A 20427-nucleotide genomic window follows, 5' to 3' on the forward strand; every position below is an offset into this window, starting at 1 on the left:
ACTTCTGGTTTTCTGGTGGTTTATTGGAGATAGGAGTCTCACGGTCTCTCCTGCCTGGGCTGGCTTTGAACCGCGATCCTCAGATCTCAGCCTCCTGAGTAGCTAGGATTACAGGCATGAGCCACCAGCGCCCGGCTTAAAAAGGTCTTTAGCCTCAGAGAACAGTGAGATTCTTATCTCCAATTAACCACTCAAAACTAGAAGTGGAACTGTGGCTCAAAGTGGTAAAGTGCTAACCTTGAGCAAAAGAGCTCAGGGACAGCACCCAGACACTGAGTTCAAGCCCCACAATCGATCAAGAAAAACAAAACCAAACCATAAGAGTCTATATGTATAAACAGGAACTTAAATATTTTATTTACTAGAAAAATCCTTTTTCATCCAAGGAAAATAAAGAACTACAAAAAAATTTTGAATTCTTTCTTATTTTTATATCTAATGATCAGTTTGCAGTAAGATGTTACTTCTATAGTAATAGAAAAAAACTCAAATCTGGTATTATGAAATTTTTGATCTTATAGTTGTCACACAGTATTCATAGGGGATTACTCAGACCCCTTGGATATTAAAACCTGTAGAGGTTCAATGACACATAATTTCCATATAACTTCCTGTATCCTTTAAAATCACTCTGCATTATTTAGAATATCTAGAACAGTGTAATTACTGTACAAATAGTTGTTACATTGTATTATTTAGGAAATGGTGATATCAAATGAGTCTGCATAAGGTTAGTACAGAAACTGTATTTTTTGTTTGCGTGCTGATACTGGGACTTGAACTCTTGCCTCCTACTCTTGCTTGTCTTTTTTTGCTCAAAGTTAGTACTCTCACAGCTCATAGAGTGGTTAGCTTCAAACTTCAGTTCTCACATGTCAGTCTCCTAAGTAGCTAGGAGTATAGGCCTAAGTCACCAGTGCCTGGCCAGATATAAAATACACATATGTATATATATATATATATATATATATATATATATATACACACACACATATATATGTGTGTATATATGTATATATACCCATATATATGTATATATAAAGTTTAATCTGCAGTTACTTGGATCTGCAATGTAGAACTGACAGACATAAATGTATTGTATATACTTCTCTTACAATTAATAAGAAAAGCACAGTAACTAGTCATAAGGCATTCCGTAAATAATCATTGCACTTTAATTCTAAAGCTGGCTCTCCTAATCCGTGTTATTTACGTTGCTTTTCAGAGCTAAACCCTTGCCAGTTTCATGTTGTGCCACAGTAAGGGGCAGACTTTACCCACCTCTTAAGTTCTCTACAGAATCCCCCAGCTAGGGACTGGGAAGGTGGCTCAGTGGTAGAGCGCTTGCCTTGCATGCCTGAGACCCTGGGTTCGATTCCTCAGCACCACATAAGCAAACAAAACAAAACAGAATCTCCCAGCTCCCAAACTGAGAAAGTCTGAAGTTTATGTTTAAAACTTTTGGGAAGCCAGGTGCCGGTAACTCACACCTATAATTCTAGCTATTCAGGAGGCTGAGATCTGGGGATCATGGTTCAAAGCCAGCCCAGGCAGTCCAGTCAGGAAAGTCCGTGAGACAGACTCTCATCTCCAATTGACCACCAGAAAAATGGAAATGGCACTGTGGCTCAAATGGTAGAGCACTCACCTTGAGCTGAAGAGCTGCCAGACAGCGCCCAGGCCCAGAGTTCAAGCCCACCACTGGCAAAAAACAAAAACAAAAAAGCAAAAAACCTTTTGGGAAAGAAACTAAGAATTTATTACAAAGAAAAGTATGTTAAAAGTGGTGGCAATTCCTAGGGCAGACCAGCATCAGATGTGACTCAGTCAAATAGAAATTACAGTTTTGCTGGGATTGTGCCCTCTGTGCCACCCAAGTGTTTGTGGAAGAAAGTCTGGAGTTGCTTCCACGCATCCAGCTGGGCCATGGCATGAGGCCGGGGTTCTCCTCCAAACAAGATATTAGCCCCAACCAAGAAGTGCATGCCAGCCCTGCACAAGGGGAAGTAAGGGGGCTCAATATAGTGCCCTGCCTCGGGGTAAAGAATGATCTGAGGCTTTTTTTTTCCATGGGCCTGTAGGCGCTCAGAGGTCATATTAGCATAAAACTCGCTCTTCCAGTTGTGGTCATCCTGACCTACAAGGAACAGGAAGGCAGTGTCAGACCTTTCCACAGGAAAGATGCTCTTCTGATCAGGTCCTTCCAAAGGGTTGTTTATGCCATCCACAATATCCATGATGCCATCTTTGGTTGTTGTGACTCGACTGTGGTCCATGCCCACCGGGGGCACAGTCTCATCCTTGTAGCATATGGTTCCCCCAACACTGGATAGAGAGCCATTGATTATAACAGCAGCGGTGATGCCTTTCAGGAAAGAGGCCATGGCAATACCAAGTTCTCCCCCTTTGGAAATTCCAAGCACTCCAACTCCTGAGCCCTTTACCTGAGAGAAAAGAAGGGAAATGAGTTCACATGGAAGGGAGTATGGTGTAAGTGCCAAATCTGGGACCTCAGGTAGATCTGAGCCTGAATCTGACTCTATGATTATCCCTGCTTTAGAAATCTTGTTAAGCCCATATAAAGCTCACTGTCCCCAGTTATAGGCTAAGGCTCACCTCTGGGCTACAGAGACCCTGTGAAGCACAGTGAGGAGCCCCAGGGAAGGCGCTGCACATGGAGATGTCAAAAAGGTACACTCAGACAAGTCAAAAGTGTTTTGCTCTTTAATCTCTGGTACCTGCTCCCCCAGGAACCCAGCACTCACAGAAGGTCATGATTATCTGTGAAAAGGAAGGTGAATCTGAGAAACTTCCCATCTGTGTGCACAACCCCAGGATCTAAAGCAGGTTTAGAACCGTGCTTTCTAATCCAAAGACTAAAAGAGCAGCTACCTGAGGGTGCCTGAGCAGGTAGCTCACAGCTTCTTCAAAGTACTCCAGGTGGAGAATCTTCATGTCCTTGGGGAGGTCGTCATAGTTGTAATAAGCCAGCGCCATCACAGCAAAACCCTTCCCAGCCAGCAGACTTGCTCGATACTCCAGAAGGCCTCCTCCAACTCCAAACAGGTCTATGATCCCAGGGAAGGGTCCAGGACCTTACGAGAACACCCCCCCCCACCACCACCCAAACACATAAATTTAGTCCACAAATGGATTTTGGAATCTGACTCATTCACTTATGGGGCAGTTTTGTGAGTGTTGAGCATCTAAACCTCCTTTCCTATTTTAAAGAACACCTTTTTGGGATGTTATATTAGTGGGTCTTTCCTGTCATTTAAAAACTGAAGTAGAGCCAGGCACCAGTGACTTACGTCTGTAATCCTAACTACTCAGGAGGCTGAGATCTGAGGATCACATGAAAACCAGCTTGGGCAGAAGTCTGTTGAAACTCTTATCTCCAATAAACTACTCAGAAAAAGCCAGAAGTGGCGCTATGGCTCAAGAGGTTGAACGCTAGCTTTGAGCACTGAGAGGCTCAGAGACAGAGTCCAGGCCCTGAGTTCAAGCCGCAGAACTAGAAAAAAAAAATTCCATTCTCCACTAATGACCTAGACTCACTCCCATGAGTGATACAGATAAAGACTGTTTAGAATCCTCCCAGGTCAACATTGTTGGCACTAAATAGACAGCAATTCTGAATTGGCAGCATTCTTGATGGGAGGGGGAGGGGTGCGACCATGGGTACTGGTTGTGTCTAAGCCAATGCCCTTGCAATATGATTTCCTATTTCAGTGTTCCAGAGTCCATTCCTGCTTACAACTCAAAACATGGATCGAGTTTCCAAGTACCGCGATGTCAAAAAAACATCTGGCAAAGATATATTTTTTTTTCAAACTTGTGATTCTGGCTTTTTAAATTTTGTATAATAATATTGTTTGAAAAACACAGTTCTTTAACTTGTTTTCAATGTATGTTGATACTAAAATCTGAGTGTCATTAATGAGAACAAAATACATGCTTTTAGTTATTTTGATGCCCTGATCTTGTTTATAAAACAGTTGTCAAGAAATTACAAGTAGGGCAAGAAGTCCTTTAAGAATGAAAAGAAAATGGATGGGAGAAGAAATGATTTCTCCTTTCTTAAAGGTTTATAGGTTGAAATTTTAAAGGTTCTGTCTCACCTCTATAGTTTCAAATGATCAACCAATTAGAAATAATCATAACTTTTATCTTTGATGACTAGTTAAATATTTCAATCACCTACACATTTAGTAATTAGTTTTACATGCCACTTTATTACTCACAAACTATTACTTGTATAAGCTTACTTGTTCCTCAAAATAGTTTAATGAAGGATCCATTCACCAATTAGCATATTTCAGATATTGTGTTAAAATTTCCACAGGTTGTAAATTGTATTCTCTTTCTCAAGTTGACAAACTAAACTAAAAATTTTTTTTCTTTTGGTCGTGGGGCCTGAACTCTGGGTCTGGGCGCTGTCCCTCAGCTTTCAGCTCAAGGCTAGCACTCTACCACCTGAGCCACAGCACCACTTCTGGCTTTTTCTGCTTATGTGGTGCTGAGGAATCAAACCCAGGGTCCCATGCATGCAAGGTAAGCGCTCTACCACTGAGCCACCTTCCCAGCCTGACAAACTAAAATTTTAAAGCAGGTAACACACTAGAGGATAACAGAGCCACAGGGATCAATCAACGGTAATTGCACTTTGAGTGTGTCCCAGTTGAGAACAATGCCACTCCCAAGGCAATATAAACACAAGTGTGTGATTCTGTGATGAGAAACAGCCTATGCTAGGACCTTGTGACAAACCAAACAGATGCCACCACTTTAACAAAGGGAATTAATGTAGAGCGACCCCGGCGAAAAATGTGAACAGATGAAATACTTGTTACTAATTTACTTTATTGTTGTTTTATAGACAATGGGTTACCTTTACATACAGCAGGGAAGAAGTACATTTCCTTTTGCATAAGATCACTTGATCCCTCATTCTTTCCCACCCCATCCCTCCCATCTCCACCCACGAATTGCATAGTTCACTTTCATCAATGTCCAGCGCGCTCCACTGCTGCACTTTTTCATCCTTTTTCCTGGTTTTGTGTCTTCCCCCCAACCTTCCCACAGATGTGCACATGAACATACCATATATAAGGTAAAGAATACAGTTGTAAGAAAAAAAAACAATTTAAGAAATGTAACTCCAGCCGGCACCAGTGGCTCACGCCTATAATCCTAGCTACTCAGGAGGCTGAGATTTGAGGATAGCGGTTCAAAGCCAGCCCTGGTAGGAATTCTGTGAGACTCTTTTTTTTTTTTTTTTGCCGGTCATGGGACCTGAACTCTGGGCCTGGGCGCTGTCCCTCAGCTCTTCAGCTCAAGGCTAGCGCTCTACCACTGGAGCCACAGTGCCACTACTGGCTTTTTCTGTTTATGTGGTGCTGAGGAATCGAACCCAGGGCCTCATGCTTGCAAGGCATGCACTCTACCGCTGAGCCACCTTCCCAGCCCCTCTGTGAGACTCTTATTTCCAACTAACCACAAGAAAACTGGAAGGGCGCTATGGCTCAAGTGGTAGAGTGCTTGCCCTCAGCTGAAGAGCTCAGGGACAGTGCCCAAGCCCAGAGTTCAAGCCTCACGATCTACCAAAACCTCTCCCCCCCCCCCAAAAAAAAAAAAGCTCCATAGTTTTGGAGTTCATTTCAGTATGTATTATTATTTTTTTGGTTGGTCATGGGGCTTGAACTCGAGGCCTGGGTGCTGTCACTAAACACTTCAGCTCAAAGCAATCACTCTACCACTTGAGCCACAGCAACACTTCCAGTTTTCTGGTGGTTTACTGGAGATAAGTGTCTCGCAGACTTTCCTGCCCAGGCTGGCTTTGAACCTCAATCCTCAGATCTCAGCCTCCTGAGGAGCTAGGATTACAGGTATGAGCCACTGGTGCCCAGCCAGTATGTATTATTTTATATATGTGTTAAGAGCCACTTGGGTATTACACCTTTGTGATTTTCTCCTAAGACTAACTTCTTTTAATCTCACTGTATCTAGATTTTTGTGTAATTTGTCATGTCCCATTGCATTTTAGATCTAACTTCTGCATATCAGGGAGAACATGCACCATTTTTTCTCTCTCTGATCTTGGCTTACCTCACTTAACATGATTTGTACTAGTTCCATCCATTTCCCTGCAAATGACATTATTTTATTCTTTCTAATGGCTGTGTAAAATTCCATTGTACATAGGTACCATATTTTTTGGATCCACTAATCTAATGTGGGGCATCTGGGCTGTTCCTGTATCTTGGCTATTGTGAATAGTGCAGCAATGGACATGGATGTACAGATGTGCTTATCATATCCTGGTTCATGATGCTCAGGGTAGATGCCCAGGAGTGGTATAGCTGGCATGAGTCACTGGCACCCAGCCTTATGCTTAGTAGTTTTTTGAGGAACTTCCAGATTGTTTCCACGAGTAGCTATAGTAGTTTACATTCCCACCAGCAGTGCAGTAGAGTTCCTTTTCCCCACATCCCCACCAGCATTTGTTGTCAGAATTCAAAATGTTGGCCAATCTAAGTAGCAGAAGATGGTATCTCATGTTTAATTTTCATTTCCTTTATGGCAAGGGATGATGAGCATTTCATCACGTGTTTCTTTGCCATTCTTACCTCTTCTTCTGAGAAGTCTCTTCTTAGCTCCCTTGCCCATTTAGTAACTGGTGTATTAAGTTTGGGAGGGGGTTAGTTTTCTGAGCTCCTTGTACATATTGGATATTAGGCCTTTGTCTGATGTATTGCTGGAAAAGATTTTTTCCCAATTGGCTGGCTGTCTTTCTAGTTTAGTAACTATGTCCTTAGCTGTGCAGAAACTTTTTAACACAGTTCCACTTGTCAGATGGTCTCCTATCTGATTGTGCTCTTGGGACTCTATTCAGGAAGTTTCTGCCTGTATCTATAAGTTCTGTCTCTCCTATTCTCTCTTGCAGTAGGTTCAGTTTTGGGTCTGACATTGCGGTCTTGGATCCACTTTGAATTGATGTTGGTGCATGATGACAAGCAGGGATCCACTTTTAGCTTTCTACATGCGACTAGCAAAGCATTCTTAATTCTCAGCAATGTGTGAGTGCATACCCTATAATCTCCAAGAGAGCCATCCAAATAGTCAAGCAGAGCCCATATTTGATGTGCACCTGTCACAAATTCCCACATCTTGATCACTGGAGTGAAACTTCAACTAGAACTCGAGTTGTCATTGTTTCTTTCCAAAATTGGGGGGTGGGGAGGGTTGATCTGTTCTTACCAATGGTATCATATTGAAAAATACAGGACAATTTATGTTTGGATTTTTTTTGGGGGGGGGGTTCGGTCGTGGGGTCTGAACTCTGGGCCTGGGCGCTGTCCCTCAGCTCTTCAGCTCAAGGCTAGTGCTCTATCACTTGAGCCACAGCCCCACTTCTGGCTTTTTTTCTTTTTGCTTATGTGGTGCTAAGGAATCAAACCCAGGGCCTCAGGCATGCAAGGCAAGTGCTCTACCACTGAGCCACCTTCCCAGCCCCAATGTTTAGATTTTTTATGATCATTAAATGCTATGGATTTTTCTTTTCTTACAATGCTTCTATAAACATCCTTTAAGTTCTAGGTAATTTTATCTAGCAGCACATCCCTAAGTTACTGATATTACATGTAGACATAAATTTACACTACTACTTATATATCATACTTACACTTTGATATGTCTATTTCAGTTTATGAGTGTCTACTTTTATCTACTGACCTATGTCCATTCATAAATCAACACATTTAGTCACTGAAGCTTAATATCATCACAATTCTTTATGAAGCAAATATTTGTCGCTTGGACTTTGATTTTGTTTTTAGAAGTGTCTTAAACAGTATACCAAAGGTATACAATACTTCTTTGTTTAGAAAAGATCATAGTTAGCCAGGTTGTTCACTCCTATAATCCTAGCTACTCAGGAGGTTGAGATCTGAGGATCATGGTTCAAAGCCAGCAGGGGCAGGGAAGTCCATGGAACTCTTTATCTCTAACCACCAGAAAACAAGAAGTGGCACTGTGGCTCAAAGTGGTAGAGTGCTAGCCTTGAGCAAAATATTGCCCTGGCTCTGAGTTCAAGCCCCACAACCACAAAAGAAAAAAGAAAGAAAGAAAGAAAAAAGTTCAACTGCTGATCCATATATGTAGACCTATTTCGCACTGGTTAGTTTGAGATTAAGGTCTCACTTCCTGCCCAGGTATGTGCCTGGGACATTTTTTCCCCCATTCCCCAGCCTAATACTGGGATGACAGATGCATTGCACCTGCTTAGTTATTGAGAATGGGGTAGGGTGTGTCACGAACTTTTCTGCCTTCACTGACCTTGAGCTGCAATAGTCCCAATTTTCAACTTCTCAAGTAGCTAAGAATACAGGTGAGAACTCTTTAGTGTCAGCCTTCATTCTGGCAGTTTTCAAAAGCAAAACTCAAGTCAATGACTTGTAGGAGCTCTGTGTGCAATAAGGACAGATGACAATATAAAATGATCTCCAGATAGAGAAGAGGAATCTCCAGTAATGAGAGTAATGAGGATTGCAAGTTGCCATTTGGGAATGGGTAGAAAAGAATTATTAAAATGAGACAATGGTGATAAACCCAGAAATGAACAGTAGTTTCAGAGTGCCCAGGAGTCCTCAAGTTTCAAATGGGATATTGGATCATGTCCCAGTAAAACATAGAAGGAAATAGTTGCCCTTTCATATGGAACAGTCCTTTTACTTTGAACTGTGTAGTTTTTGTTTGTTACTACTTAAATATGTAGCGATATTTTATGGCTTACCAAAGAAACACATTCTCAATTTCACATTTCTTTGATATCCTAGGGCAGCAGTAAGACCACTGAAAGTGACAATGGGAAATTTTATTATTATTATTATTATCTGCTAGTACTGGGGCTTGATCTCAGGGCCTAGGCACTGTCCTTAGCTGTTCTGCTCAAGGCTAGCACTCTACCACTTGAACTACAGCTCCCTTTCCAACTTTTTGGTGGTTTATTAGAGATAAGAATCTCCTCAGATCTCAGCCTCCTGAATAGCTAGGAACACAGGTATGAGCCACTGGTGCAGGGCCAGTGTTTATTACTGTATAAGAAATAAATATCCAGTCTGGGCCAGTGGCTCTCTCCTATAGTCCTAGCTAGTTAGGAGGCTGAGATCTAAGACTGCAGCTTGAAACCAACCTGGACAGACAAACCTGAGAGACATCTCCAATTAAACACACACACACACACACACGTATGGCTCAAGTGGTACAGCAACAGCCTTGAGTAAAAAAGCTAACAGTGCCCAAGCCCTGAGGTCAAGCTCTAGTACCCACACAATAAATGAAGAACGAATGAACATCCTTTTCCTTAACTAAACTTCTCCTTTCTGTCAGTGCCTCAACAATTCAAAGGAACAGGAACCATGGCCTACAACCTGAGAACTTTGAGCAACTGTACTACCCAAGCCTCAAGTTCAGCTTGTCTCAGATGGTCCTTGCGAACTGGTTAAATCTGATTTCGCCTCCACTCCCATCCTTTGGGATTCCTTCACTCCGGGTGGGTCTGAATGCAACATTCTCACAAATTCCTCGCAGACACTGCCACACTTTGCAGGAACCATAAGAGAAACTGGGCTAAACCTGCATGTACACACAAATGACCTGCGAGTCCCTTCACATTTTAGGTTGTATTTCAGCTGGGTTTGGGGAAGATCCAATGATCTTCTTCCCTAGGCAACTCCCAGTTTTGCTCCTACAGTGTGACTCTAGGATGACCAACTAACCAAGCAAAGACTCATAAAGTCGGCCATGCTTTTCCAGTGACCACTGAGAGTCTGCGAGTGGGGAACGTGAGGCTGGTGGGATGCACTGCACCTGCGACCCATCCCCTCCCAGACAGAGCAGCGAGGCCAGCAGACACTCACCTGGCGGCAGGAAGAGGGTGGCCCGCACCCGGCCCTCGCGCACCGGCACCCGCCGCACCCCGGCCGCCATGAAGTGCCGCTCGTGCACCGCCCGCGCCAGCACGCGCCCGCCCTCGGGCTCGCCGAAACCGGCGGGCTCGCGGCCGTCCAGCACCTCCAGCTCCAGCAGCAAGGGCGTCTGCACGTCCCGCTTGAGCAAGCGCCAGAAGGGCCTGTCGGGCTGCAGGGCCCAGACGAGCCCCATGGGCTCGAGCCCCGCGAAGCTGCCGCCCAGCGCGGGCGCGCGCTGCAGGTCCAGCTGGCCGCGGGCGTCGGCGCGGTAGCGCGCGTGGGCCCGGAAGAGCGCGCCCTTCTCGTCGCGCAGGGACGCGCGCAGCGCCACGGGCTGCTCGGGGGCCAGGCCGTGCACGGCGATGCGCACCGGCTCGTCCCAGCACACGCGGCCCGCGGGCTCCACCACCACCCTCACCGCCATCTCGTCCAGGGAGGTGAGTTGGGGGATTGACGCGGAAAAATCCAGGCTTGACAGAGTTAAGTAGGCGCCTCCGGGCCGGAAGGCGGGACCGGAACCGTCGCACTGTTCCCATTGGCTGGGAGCCGCTCCGTGCTGCCACCTAGCGTTTGTGGGATGCAGCAGCGCCTTGCGTGCAGGAAAAATCTTCCAGGAACACCAATCCTGCCTTACAGTGTAGGAATAGAGACATAGAGACCCCGGAGGTCGGCATGGGATGTAGATCAGTGCCAGAGCGTTTTCCGGGCATTTACCAAGCGCGAGAAACCTCTGTAGGTCACCAGCGCCGCAAAAACACTAACATTGAAAGATTGGAAAGGATTCCCCCAAAAATGATGATTTTGCTTACCTTTGGCCTCGTAGCCGACTGTAATTCTGGTGATCCCCAAGAAACATGGCCTAGATCCCCTCATCTTTTAGCCTTTCCCTCTCGTCTTATCTCAGACCTCAAGGGATCTGGAGTTCCTTTCAGAGCAGTTTTGTTTTTTAAAGAATCAGACCATTGGGACTGTGGTCTTGATTCTGCTCCTTGCTAAATTCATTGTTTAACCAGCTATGTGTTCTCTGAATCTAATTTCCATTTCTCAAAAGGTTTGCACGGAACTAATACCTAAAAACATTTCGCTAACACTCCTGTGGCATTAGTACGCTGGGAAAGGGGATTGTTTTCCAGCCGGCAGATCTGGTCACTGAGTGCATTTTTGGGTTGGATCAGTCACAGGTCAGTCAAGAAAAACAAGTTGCCTGAAACTTTCATCCTTTAAGAAGTGTTTCACAAACGGACTATGTACAAAAACAGCTTTCTTGTTTGTTTGTTTGTTTTTTTAAATAAAACAACCACAGGGGCTGGGAAGGTGGCTCAGTGGTAGAGTGCTTGTCTAGCATGCATAAAGCCCTGCGTTCAATTCCTCATTACCACATAAACAGAAAAAGCCAGAAGTGGCTCTGTGACTCAAGTGGTAGACTGCTAGCCTTGAGCAAAAGGAGATCAGGGACAGTGCCCAGCCCTGAGTTCAAGCCCCAGGACTGGCAAAAATAAAACAAAAAGAAACACATAAGGCAGCACTGAGGTCCCCAAGAGTTAGGACTGAGGGCTGTCAGGAAAGACATAGGCCCTATGATGATGATAGAGGGACTGGCAGCCTACGATGATGATGTGTAATTGAGGAAGAAGCAATACCTTGATTTCATTCTCCTTTTGTTTCACAATATGTTGACATTACCTCTCGCTATGTACAGATCCCTGTACATAGAGCACAGTGGAAAAGGAAGAAAGGCACGTGGAAGTTTTGTGGCAAATGGAAACTCAATACTTTTTCTTTTTAAAAAGTTATCAGAAAGCTGCATGCCAGTGGCTCAATCTTATAATCCTAGCTACTCAAGAGGCTGAGATCTGAGGATCACAGTTCAAAGCCAGCTTGGGCAGGAAAGTCCATAAGACTTTTTTTTTTTGGTCCAGTCGTGGGGCCTGAACTCTGGGCCTGGGTACTGTCCCTCAGCTCTTTAGCTCAAGGCTAGCACTCTACCACTTGAGCCACAACGCCACTTCTGGCTTTTTTTTCCTGCTTAATGTGGTGCTGAGGAATTGAACCCAGGGGCTCATGCATGCAAGGCAAGTGCTTTACCACTGAGCCACCTTCCCAGCCCTCCATAAGACTCTTATTGCCAATTAACCACCAGAAAACTGGGAGTGGTGCTGTGCCTCAAGTGGTAGAGTGCTAGCTTTAAGTGAAAAAGCTCAGAGACAGAGTTTAAGCCCCATGACAAACAAACAAAAAAAGTTATCAGAGTAGGGGAGTAAAGGTGTAGCTCAGTGGCAGGCGCTGCTTACTTAACATGTACAAAGTCCTGGGATAGATCCTCAGCACCACAAAAAAATAAAGCAAAACAACAAAAGTTCTTGGATTAGGCCCTAGGTCTGAGAATTCAGTGAACTTTCCCTCATTTGACCTAATGAATAAAGTACTGCTGGAACTTGACATTTGTTATTTAAAGTGTAACAGACTATGGCCCAGTCTAGGAAACTCAGCTTGTAAAGAACTCACCTGTGTTACTGCAGCCCCCAACACAAAAATTGAGAAGTACAGGTAGAGTTCAACAATTGTACAGGCAGCTCTTCCTCCCCATCCCCCAAGCCCATGTTGCTGTGAGACCCACAGAAATGGCTCAGTGACACATGAAGGAAAAGCAGCTGAGAATGTGGCCTGGGCCCAGCCATTCAGCACACCTTCACTGCGAGAGATCTGTGCCTAGACACTGCGTGGAAGAAGCAGGTGCAGCACCAGCCAGGTGACAGGGCTGCCCACAGTCTGCAAAGCATCACCTGACATAGAAAATTCTTGGTACTTGGGCTGGGAATGTGGCTCAGTGGTAGAGTGCTTGCCTAGCCTGCATAAAGCCCTGGGTTCGATTCCTCAGTACCACATACACAGAAATAGCCAGCAGTGGCGCTGTGGCTCAAGTGGTAGAGTGCTAGCCTTGAAAGAAACTCAGGGACAATGCCCCAGGACTGGCAGGAAGGAAGGAAGGAAGGAAGGAAGGAAGGAAGGAAGGAAGGAAGGAAGGAAGGAAGGAAAAAGAAAGAAAACAGAAAAGAAAATTCTTGGTGCTTATGAGAGGAGGGTGACTCCACACAATTCCAGTGTTTGTTCAGTGTCTTGATGATGGCTGAGTTTAATACCCAGATAGAAGAAACACTGTGCCCGGAATGAAACCAAACCATAAGTTTCTGTGCCCTTAACTAGGGGTTAGGACTTCATCAATAGGCAAAATCCTTTGTGGATTTTGGTTCTACATATATATGAACACTCACCAAGGCCTCTCTGAGAGGATCCCCGAACTTGTCCATAATTTATAGGCCCTGGCTTTCAGCTCTGCACTCAGTGTGGAAAGGCTAAGCCAGGGGAACAATGGCACCAGAATCCTCACTTCCCACACCATCAATTAGAAGAGTCACACCGTCCAATCGACTGATAGAAACCCTTACTCTGAGGAATAAATGGTTGCCTCCTTCTGGAATTAAGATGTTTAAAATTAATTTTTCATTTTATCCTGTGACATGGTCAATGGTGACTCCGGGAGATTTTTCTATATACCCACAATGTAAACTGCTTTTAACTCAAGTTCATTTAGTTTTCTGTGGTTCTTGGATGAACATCTGAAATGGATCTCCTTTTCTCATAGGCCCAAAGTAAAAGAAAGTGGAGGGGGGTGCAACATACCTCTATGTGCTCCGTGTCATGATTGTAGTCATCACTTTGGACATAGTTATAAGACATATGTGTAGCGTAGGTGAGACAAGAAAAAGCCACTTGATTCCATGTTTTTGTAGGCAGTATGCTACACATTCAAATGTTTTCCTGAAGATAGCATAGCATAATTTGAGTGATACTGTCATCTTTAAGAGTGTTATACCAAGCCTGATTTCCTGATTTCAATGTGAATATGTGCCATGTGAATATTAGAGAAAGCTTGATAAAGCATATTTTGTTTTGCAAGATTTATGTAGGTGTAAAACAATTTCAAAATAAAAAGTTTATACTGGGTGCCAGTGGCTCACACCTGTAATCCTAGCTACTCAGGAGGCTGAGATCTGAGGATCGCAGTTCAATGCCAGCCTGGGCAGGAACATCTGTGAGACTCTTATCTCCAGTTTGCCACCAGAAACCCAAAAGTGGCACTGTGGCTCAAGTGGAAGAGCGCTTGCCTTGAACTGAAGAGCTCAGGGACAGTGCTCAGGCTCAGAGTTCAAGCCCCACAACTGACGCCCCTCTGCCCCCGCCAAAAAAAGCCAAAAAGATCAGAAAACAGGCAGAAATATCCACATGTTGGAATGATAAGACTATCAGAGAGGATTTGGATCATCTTTGTCCCACTAGTAGGGTAAATGTAACCTTCAGATCCTAACTTCTCTATATCACTCAAGTGCTCAGTATTTTTTTTGGATGGACTTCCTAGATATTATATTATCTATGATCTTGTCTCTGAAAATTCCTAGAAATTCTGGACTGAGACAGTTTCTCCAGGGAACTGACACTGTGATGAGTCACTGTGGCTACTTGTCTCTCCCTGTGAGGGGCCACATCTTTAGGATTTAAGAGAATAGATTAGTGAGCTTTCTATCGCTGTGACAAAAATACATAAGACTATCAGCTTATAAGGAGAAAAGATTTCTTTTGATTCCAGTTTTAGAGATTTGAATCCGCAGTTGTTTCCCCCATTGCTTTGGGTTTGTGACAAGACATTATCCATCATCATGGCAGGGAGCCTATGGCTGAGGTGAGATGCTCACCTCAAGGCAGTTAGAAGTATAAAAGAAGAGAAGAGGTCCACTTCTTTCAAGGTTACCCTGAGCCTCACTTCCTTCCGTTAGACCCCACTGCCTGGAAACCGAGCTTTAAGCACAAAGCCTTTGGAGGACAGTTAAGATCCAACCATACTAGAAGGTTCCCTACATTCAGGACAATTATGTGGAAAGTACAATTTTCAAAACAGCACTTACTCGGCACAAGAGACTCAGCAATATCCTGGTGAGTCTCGGATCACTTCCCAGAACCTTGTTCTGTAATTCACCTACTTGATTACTTGCCAAGACCTTTCCCCTAGTTACAGCTTAGAGAAATATGAGATGAAATCTTTCAGGAATGTGGATTGCTTTTGAAAGTTCATTGGATAATCAATAAGTGTGATTACAGGCTTCGTCATGTAGATATTGTATAAACAGAAAGTAACATTGGATTACAAAAATACAGTATTTGCACCGCCTCTGGTGGTGCAGTCCTAGCTACTCAGGAGGCTGAGATCTGAGGGTCACAGTTCAAAGCTAGCCCAGGCAGTTAACTGCCAAAAATGGGAAGCCAGAAGTAGAGCTGTGGCTCAGGTGGTAGAGCACCAACCATCAACAACAACAAAAAAAGCTTAGAGATCGTGCTCAGGCCCTCAGTTCAAGCCCACAAAGCATCTCTCTCTCTCTCTCTCTCTCTCTCTCTCTCTCTCTCTCTCTCTCTCTCTCTCTCTCTCTCTCTCTCTCTCACACACACACACACACACAAGTATTTGCTGATTATCTGACTATTCACTCCCCACAGTATTCATTCCCTGTAAAAGTTTTGCTCTTAAGTTTTGTAAGGGGAGAATTTAAATATTTGGGATTCTAGGTAAATTTGTGTGTGTGTGTGTGTGTGTGTGTTTTAATGAAATCACTTGTGCTATTGTTCTCCAGACATCTCATAAATAGGATCATGAAAATAGCTATGCCAATAAAATACAGAAATAGAGCATCTGGACCTTGTAATGTCAGATTGAAGGAGATTGCTACCTATAAAACTCTCTCCAGGGCTGGGAAGGTGGCTCAGTGGTAGAGCGCTTGCCTTGCATGCATGAGGCCCTGGGTTCGATTCCTCAGCACCACATAAGCAGAAAAAAAAAAGCCAGAAGTGGCGCTGTGGCTTAAGTGGTAGAGCACTAGCCTTGAGCTGAAGAGCTGAGGGACAGTGCCCAGGCCCAGAGTTCAGGCCCCATGACTGGACTCCCCCCCAAAAAAAACCAAAAAAAAACCCAAAAAACAACTCTCTCCAAATTCACACTGATCAATCTGTCTTACCTTTATCCCAGAATCCTTTCATCAAAAACAATGTACCTCAACATTTCCAGTACTTTCTCAGCACTCTAAGGTTTCCCTTCATAGTGGAAATGTTGCAAAGCATTCCAAAGAAATTCAGTGACTTGCAAGCCTACATTCCTAGGAAAGGGAAACCACAGGGATTTGTCTGCAGCCTCCTTTCTTCACTGCAGCCCCATCCCTTGCTATGGCCCACCTTTCCATAATTGTAATATGCCACCTAGGAATGATCTCTGATAAGACCTCCTCCCTTACCTTTGCAGTAGTGAAGGGGAATACTGATGTACTCTAGTAAAGAAATCACAAAGGTAACTATTTAGGCAATACTAAATAACAATTTGAGATTCTCCAAAGATTAATGTTTTTTTCTTGTACTAGATTTGTAGTAGGAATAGACATGTTAGGACAAGAAGTTTTCTTACCCTTCCTTCTCTTCTCTTTCTTTCTTTCTTTCTTTCTTTCTTTCTTTCTTTCTTTCTTTCTTTCTTTCTTTCTTTCTTTCTTTCTCTTTCTTTCTTTCTTTCTTTCTTTCTTTCTTTCTTTCTTTCTTTCTTTCTTTCTTTCTTTCTTTCTTTCTTTCTTTCTTTCTTTCTTCCTATCTTGCTTGCTTCCTATCTTGCTTGCTTGCTTGCTTTCTATATCCTTTCTTCCTTCTTTCCTTCGTTCCTTCTTTCCTTCCTTTCTTCTTTCTTTTGTGCCAGTTCTGGGCTTGAACTCAGGGCTGGGCACTGTCCCTGAGCTCAAAGCTAGTCTATTACCACAGCTTCACTTCCAGCTTTTTTGGTGCTTAATTGAAGAGTCTTACAGAGCCAGATGCCGGTGGCTCACGCCTGTAATCCTAGCTACTCAGGAGGCTGAGATCTGAGGATCGCAGTTCAAAACCAGTCAGGGCAGAAAAGTCTGTGAGACTCTTATCTCCAATAAATCACTAGAAAACCGGAAATGGTGCTGTGGCTCAGGCAGTAGAGCACTCGCCTTGAGCTGAAGAGCTGAGGGACAATGCCCAGGCCCAGAGTTCAAGCCCCACAACCAACAAAAAGAGAGAGAGAGAGAAAGAGAGAGAGAGAGAGAGACAGAGAGAGAGACAGAGAGAGAGACAGAGAGAGAGAGAGAGAGAGAGAGAGAGAGAGAGAGAGAGAGAGAGAGAGAGAGAGAGAGAGAGAGAGAGAATCTCACAGACTTTCCTGTCCAGGCTAGCTTTGAATAACAATCCTCAGATGTTGGCCTCATGAGTAGCTATAGTTACAGGTGTGAGCCACTAACACTCAGCTACAGGAGAAGTTTGTTTATTGTTGTTGTTGGTCGTGGGGCTTGAACTCTGGGCCTGGGCATTGTCCCTCAGTTCTTCAGCTCAAGGCTAGTGCTCTACCATTTGAGCCACAGCGCCACTTCCGGCTTTTTTCTTTTTGCTTATGTGGTGCTGAGGAATCCAACCCAGGGCTTCAGACATGCAAGGCAAGCACTCTACCACTGAGCCACCTTCCCAGCCCCCGTAGTTGTTATTTATTGTAGTATTTTATATAAGGTTGCAGCAGCCTGTGTGCGAGATTCTGTTTCTGGCAGAGTCTTTGTGATAGTATTTGAATAGTATATGTGAGAACACTTCATCATCCCTAGATTTATATGTTTATAAATTTTGTTTTGTCAAAATCAACATAAGCCACTCCTATTGGACAACTTCTACATTTTCACAATTAATTAAGATAGTTTCTCTGAAACACTGCCCATCCTGGAGTTAGGGTTTGATCACTTCTCATCACCAGGATGGGCAATGTCCTGGTTGTTCTCAGTGGTACGTGACTGGTGACAAGGAGTTAGTGTCAAAACTTATGTAGCAATGTTTGAGCAGATAAGGAGGAGATGTAAGTAAGCTTCTGAGGCTAAATTGATCTGTATTCCATTGCTAAATTCAAAACTCTGGGCCAGCATTATTGGTTAGGAGTTTCTGTAGAATGTAATTTTTCACTATGAACAAAAAGCAGCAAGTTCAACACAAGGTAGAAATACGAAGTGCAGAATAGGACAAAGTCAAAGGTAGGAAGAAAAAGGCAATAACAAAACAGATGTCATAAAACTGATGAAAGGTGTCTTGTTGCTTCTCTTCTGGGAAGTGACCAAAAGATGAAGATGGTGGTACACATTTCCAAATATGCTGATGCTTCTAATTGTCTCCTGCTATAAAGAGAACACATTCCTACTGAACATATGAAAGCAGTAATATTGTATCTATAAAAATAAATAAAAGGCCAGGCACCAGTGGCTCACGCCTGTAATCCTAGCTACTCAGGAGGCTGAGATCTAAGGATCGTGGTTCAAAGCCAGCCAGGGCAGGAAAGTCCATGAAACTCTTATCTCCAATAAAACCACCAGAAAACCGGAAGTGGCACTGTAGCTCAAGTGGTAGAGTGCTAGCCTTGAGCTGAAGAGCTGAGGGACAGCACTCAGGCCTAGAGTTCAAGCCCCAGGACCAACAAAAATAAACAAACACTCCTGAATAGGAGTTTGGAGGAACCACTGTTGTTTACAAAAGTACATTTTGTCAAATTCCTGTAACTATAGATAGCTTAGGAAGTTTCCTTAGGTCTAGAAAACAAAAACCTTTAAGAGTCAACAAACTCTTTCATAAGAGACATAATGAACTCTTAAGTATGATCAGTTCATTCAGTCTGTATAATTTATGTTCTGTTTGATTTTTTTAATAGTGCTGCATTCTACCACTTGAGAACAGAGCCCTGTGCTTTGCTAGACAGGCACTCTACTACTTGAGCCATGCCCTCAGCCCTTTCTTACTTTAGTTAAGAGCTGGCCTTAGATTTTGATTCTCCTGCCTAATGCCTCCCCCAAGGCTTGACTTTTCAGGTGTGTACCACCACACTCTATTTGTTGAAATGAAACGTCACTAACTTTTTTAAAAAAATGTTTATTATAAAGATACTGTACAGAGGGGTTACAGTTACATGCGTGAGATAAGGAGTATATTTCCTATCATGAGAACTCACTAAATTTTTGCCTGGATTGTCCTTGAATCTTGATCCTCCCAGTCTTTGCCTCCCAAGTAGCTGGGGTCACTGCACATGGCCCTGTTTATCTCCATTAAACAATTTTATGACCCTGTCACTTAGTACATTAGAGTTTAGTGAGTTTTTATTTTGTCTATTATCCTTAAAACTATCAGAAAACTATGCATAAGAGTATTGTTAGAGTCTTCTCCATAAACCTGGTTGCCAATGTTTTTAGAAAAGCATCAAAACCAGACGATAAAAGTCTTAGTTTAAATTTTGATTTTATTTCAGCAACTAACAAGGAAGTTCAATTATTTTCACTGTCTATGCCATGATTAAGGTGATCATAACTCACAGTGACCCTAAGACTTCAATGAATTTTATAATCTGTGGAACATTCACATTAATGACATATCCATATAAATATATCATAAAGAAGATTAAGCACCAGTTTATTATTTCACAGTGTTTTCCATGATATCATATAACCACTAGACCTAATTAACTTTTTATTATCAGTACCATCTGAGAACTACGTACTTGGAGGAGGTCAAAGGTCCTAGTGGAAAAAAACCTCACCATCCAAAAGTCTTAATTTAGAACTTTGATCCCAAGAAAGCCTGCCAAATATGTCAAAGGTTTAAAACATTCTGTCTAAAATAGGATGACACATCATTGTGGAACCATATTCACTCATTTTACCAGGGTTATAAAAGTTATAAAGGAATTAAAAGGTTTTAAATGAAAATAGATTTTTTTTAAACCAACTCTTTTTTTTTTTTTTTTTTGGGTCCAGTCATGGGGCCTGAACTCTGGGCCTGGGCGCTGTCCCTCAGCTCTTCAGCTCAAGGCTAGCACTCTACCACTTGAGCCACAGCGCCACTTCTGGCTTTTTTCTTTTAGCTTATGTGGTGCTGAGAAATCGAACCCAGGGCCTCATGCATGCAAGGCAAGTGCTATACCACTGAGCCACTTCCCAGCCCCCAAAACCAACTCTTTTAAGGCTCACTTTAACACAGTGATCAAATACTAACTAGAACAACAGAAAACAGAAGAAATTATCTTCACAAAAAAACGAAGATCTGGGGGGGGTGGAGGGGGGAGGCTGGGAAGGGAGGTGAAGGGTAAACAAAGGAGGAGGCTGCAATGCTTGGTAAGAAATGTATGCATTATCCTGCCCATGTAATTGTAACCCCTCTGTACAGTATGTTCTCAAATAAAATAAAATAAAATATAAAAAAAATTAAAAACAACAACAACAACAACAACAACAACAAAACAACGAAGATCTGTGTGTTGAGTCTGGTAAGCCAGAAGTAAAGAAAATCTTTGTGACATTGCTTCTGCTGATGGAGGGAAGGCTGTTCTAGTCAC

At 43.3% G+C, this 20427-nt stretch overlaps 1 protein-coding gene across 5 annotated transcripts in view; it reads right to left on the reverse strand.

Annotated features, from left to right (window-relative positions):
• Positions 1 to 332: 332 nt before the first annotated feature.
• Positions 333 to 20427, reverse strand: part of LOC138832475 (peroxisomal succinyl-coenzyme A thioesterase-like) — a 48854-nt gene continuing 28759 nt past the window's right edge. The window contains exons 1-4 of one of the 5 annotated variants that reach the window (XR_011373573.1): positions 9921 to 10413; positions 2893 to 3095; positions 2617 to 2781; positions 2358 to 2444 (exon numbers count right to left, since the gene is read on the reverse strand). Coding sequence is in view for 3 of the 5 variants with exons in the window: in XM_070030556.1 (XP_069886657.1) it covers positions 1839 to 2444; positions 2893 to 3095; positions 9921 to 10395 (1284 nt within the window). In the remaining 2 variants the exon portion in view is untranslated. Of the gene's footprint in view, positions 2445 to 2616; positions 2802 to 2892; positions 3096 to 9920; positions 10414 to 20427 lie in introns of those variants that run through there. The other 4 variants (XM_070030556.1, XM_070030582.1, XM_070030591.1 and 1 more) reach the window with 4 other exon arrangements.

Source organism: Dipodomys merriami, unplaced genomic scaffold, assembly GCF_024711535.1.
Source record: "Dipodomys merriami isolate MVZ:Mamm:240054 unplaced genomic scaffold, mDipMer1.0.p SCAF_1, whole genome shotgun sequence".
NCBI classification, from domain to species: domain Eukaryota; kingdom Metazoa; phylum Chordata; class Mammalia; order Rodentia; family Heteromyidae; genus Dipodomys; species Dipodomys merriami.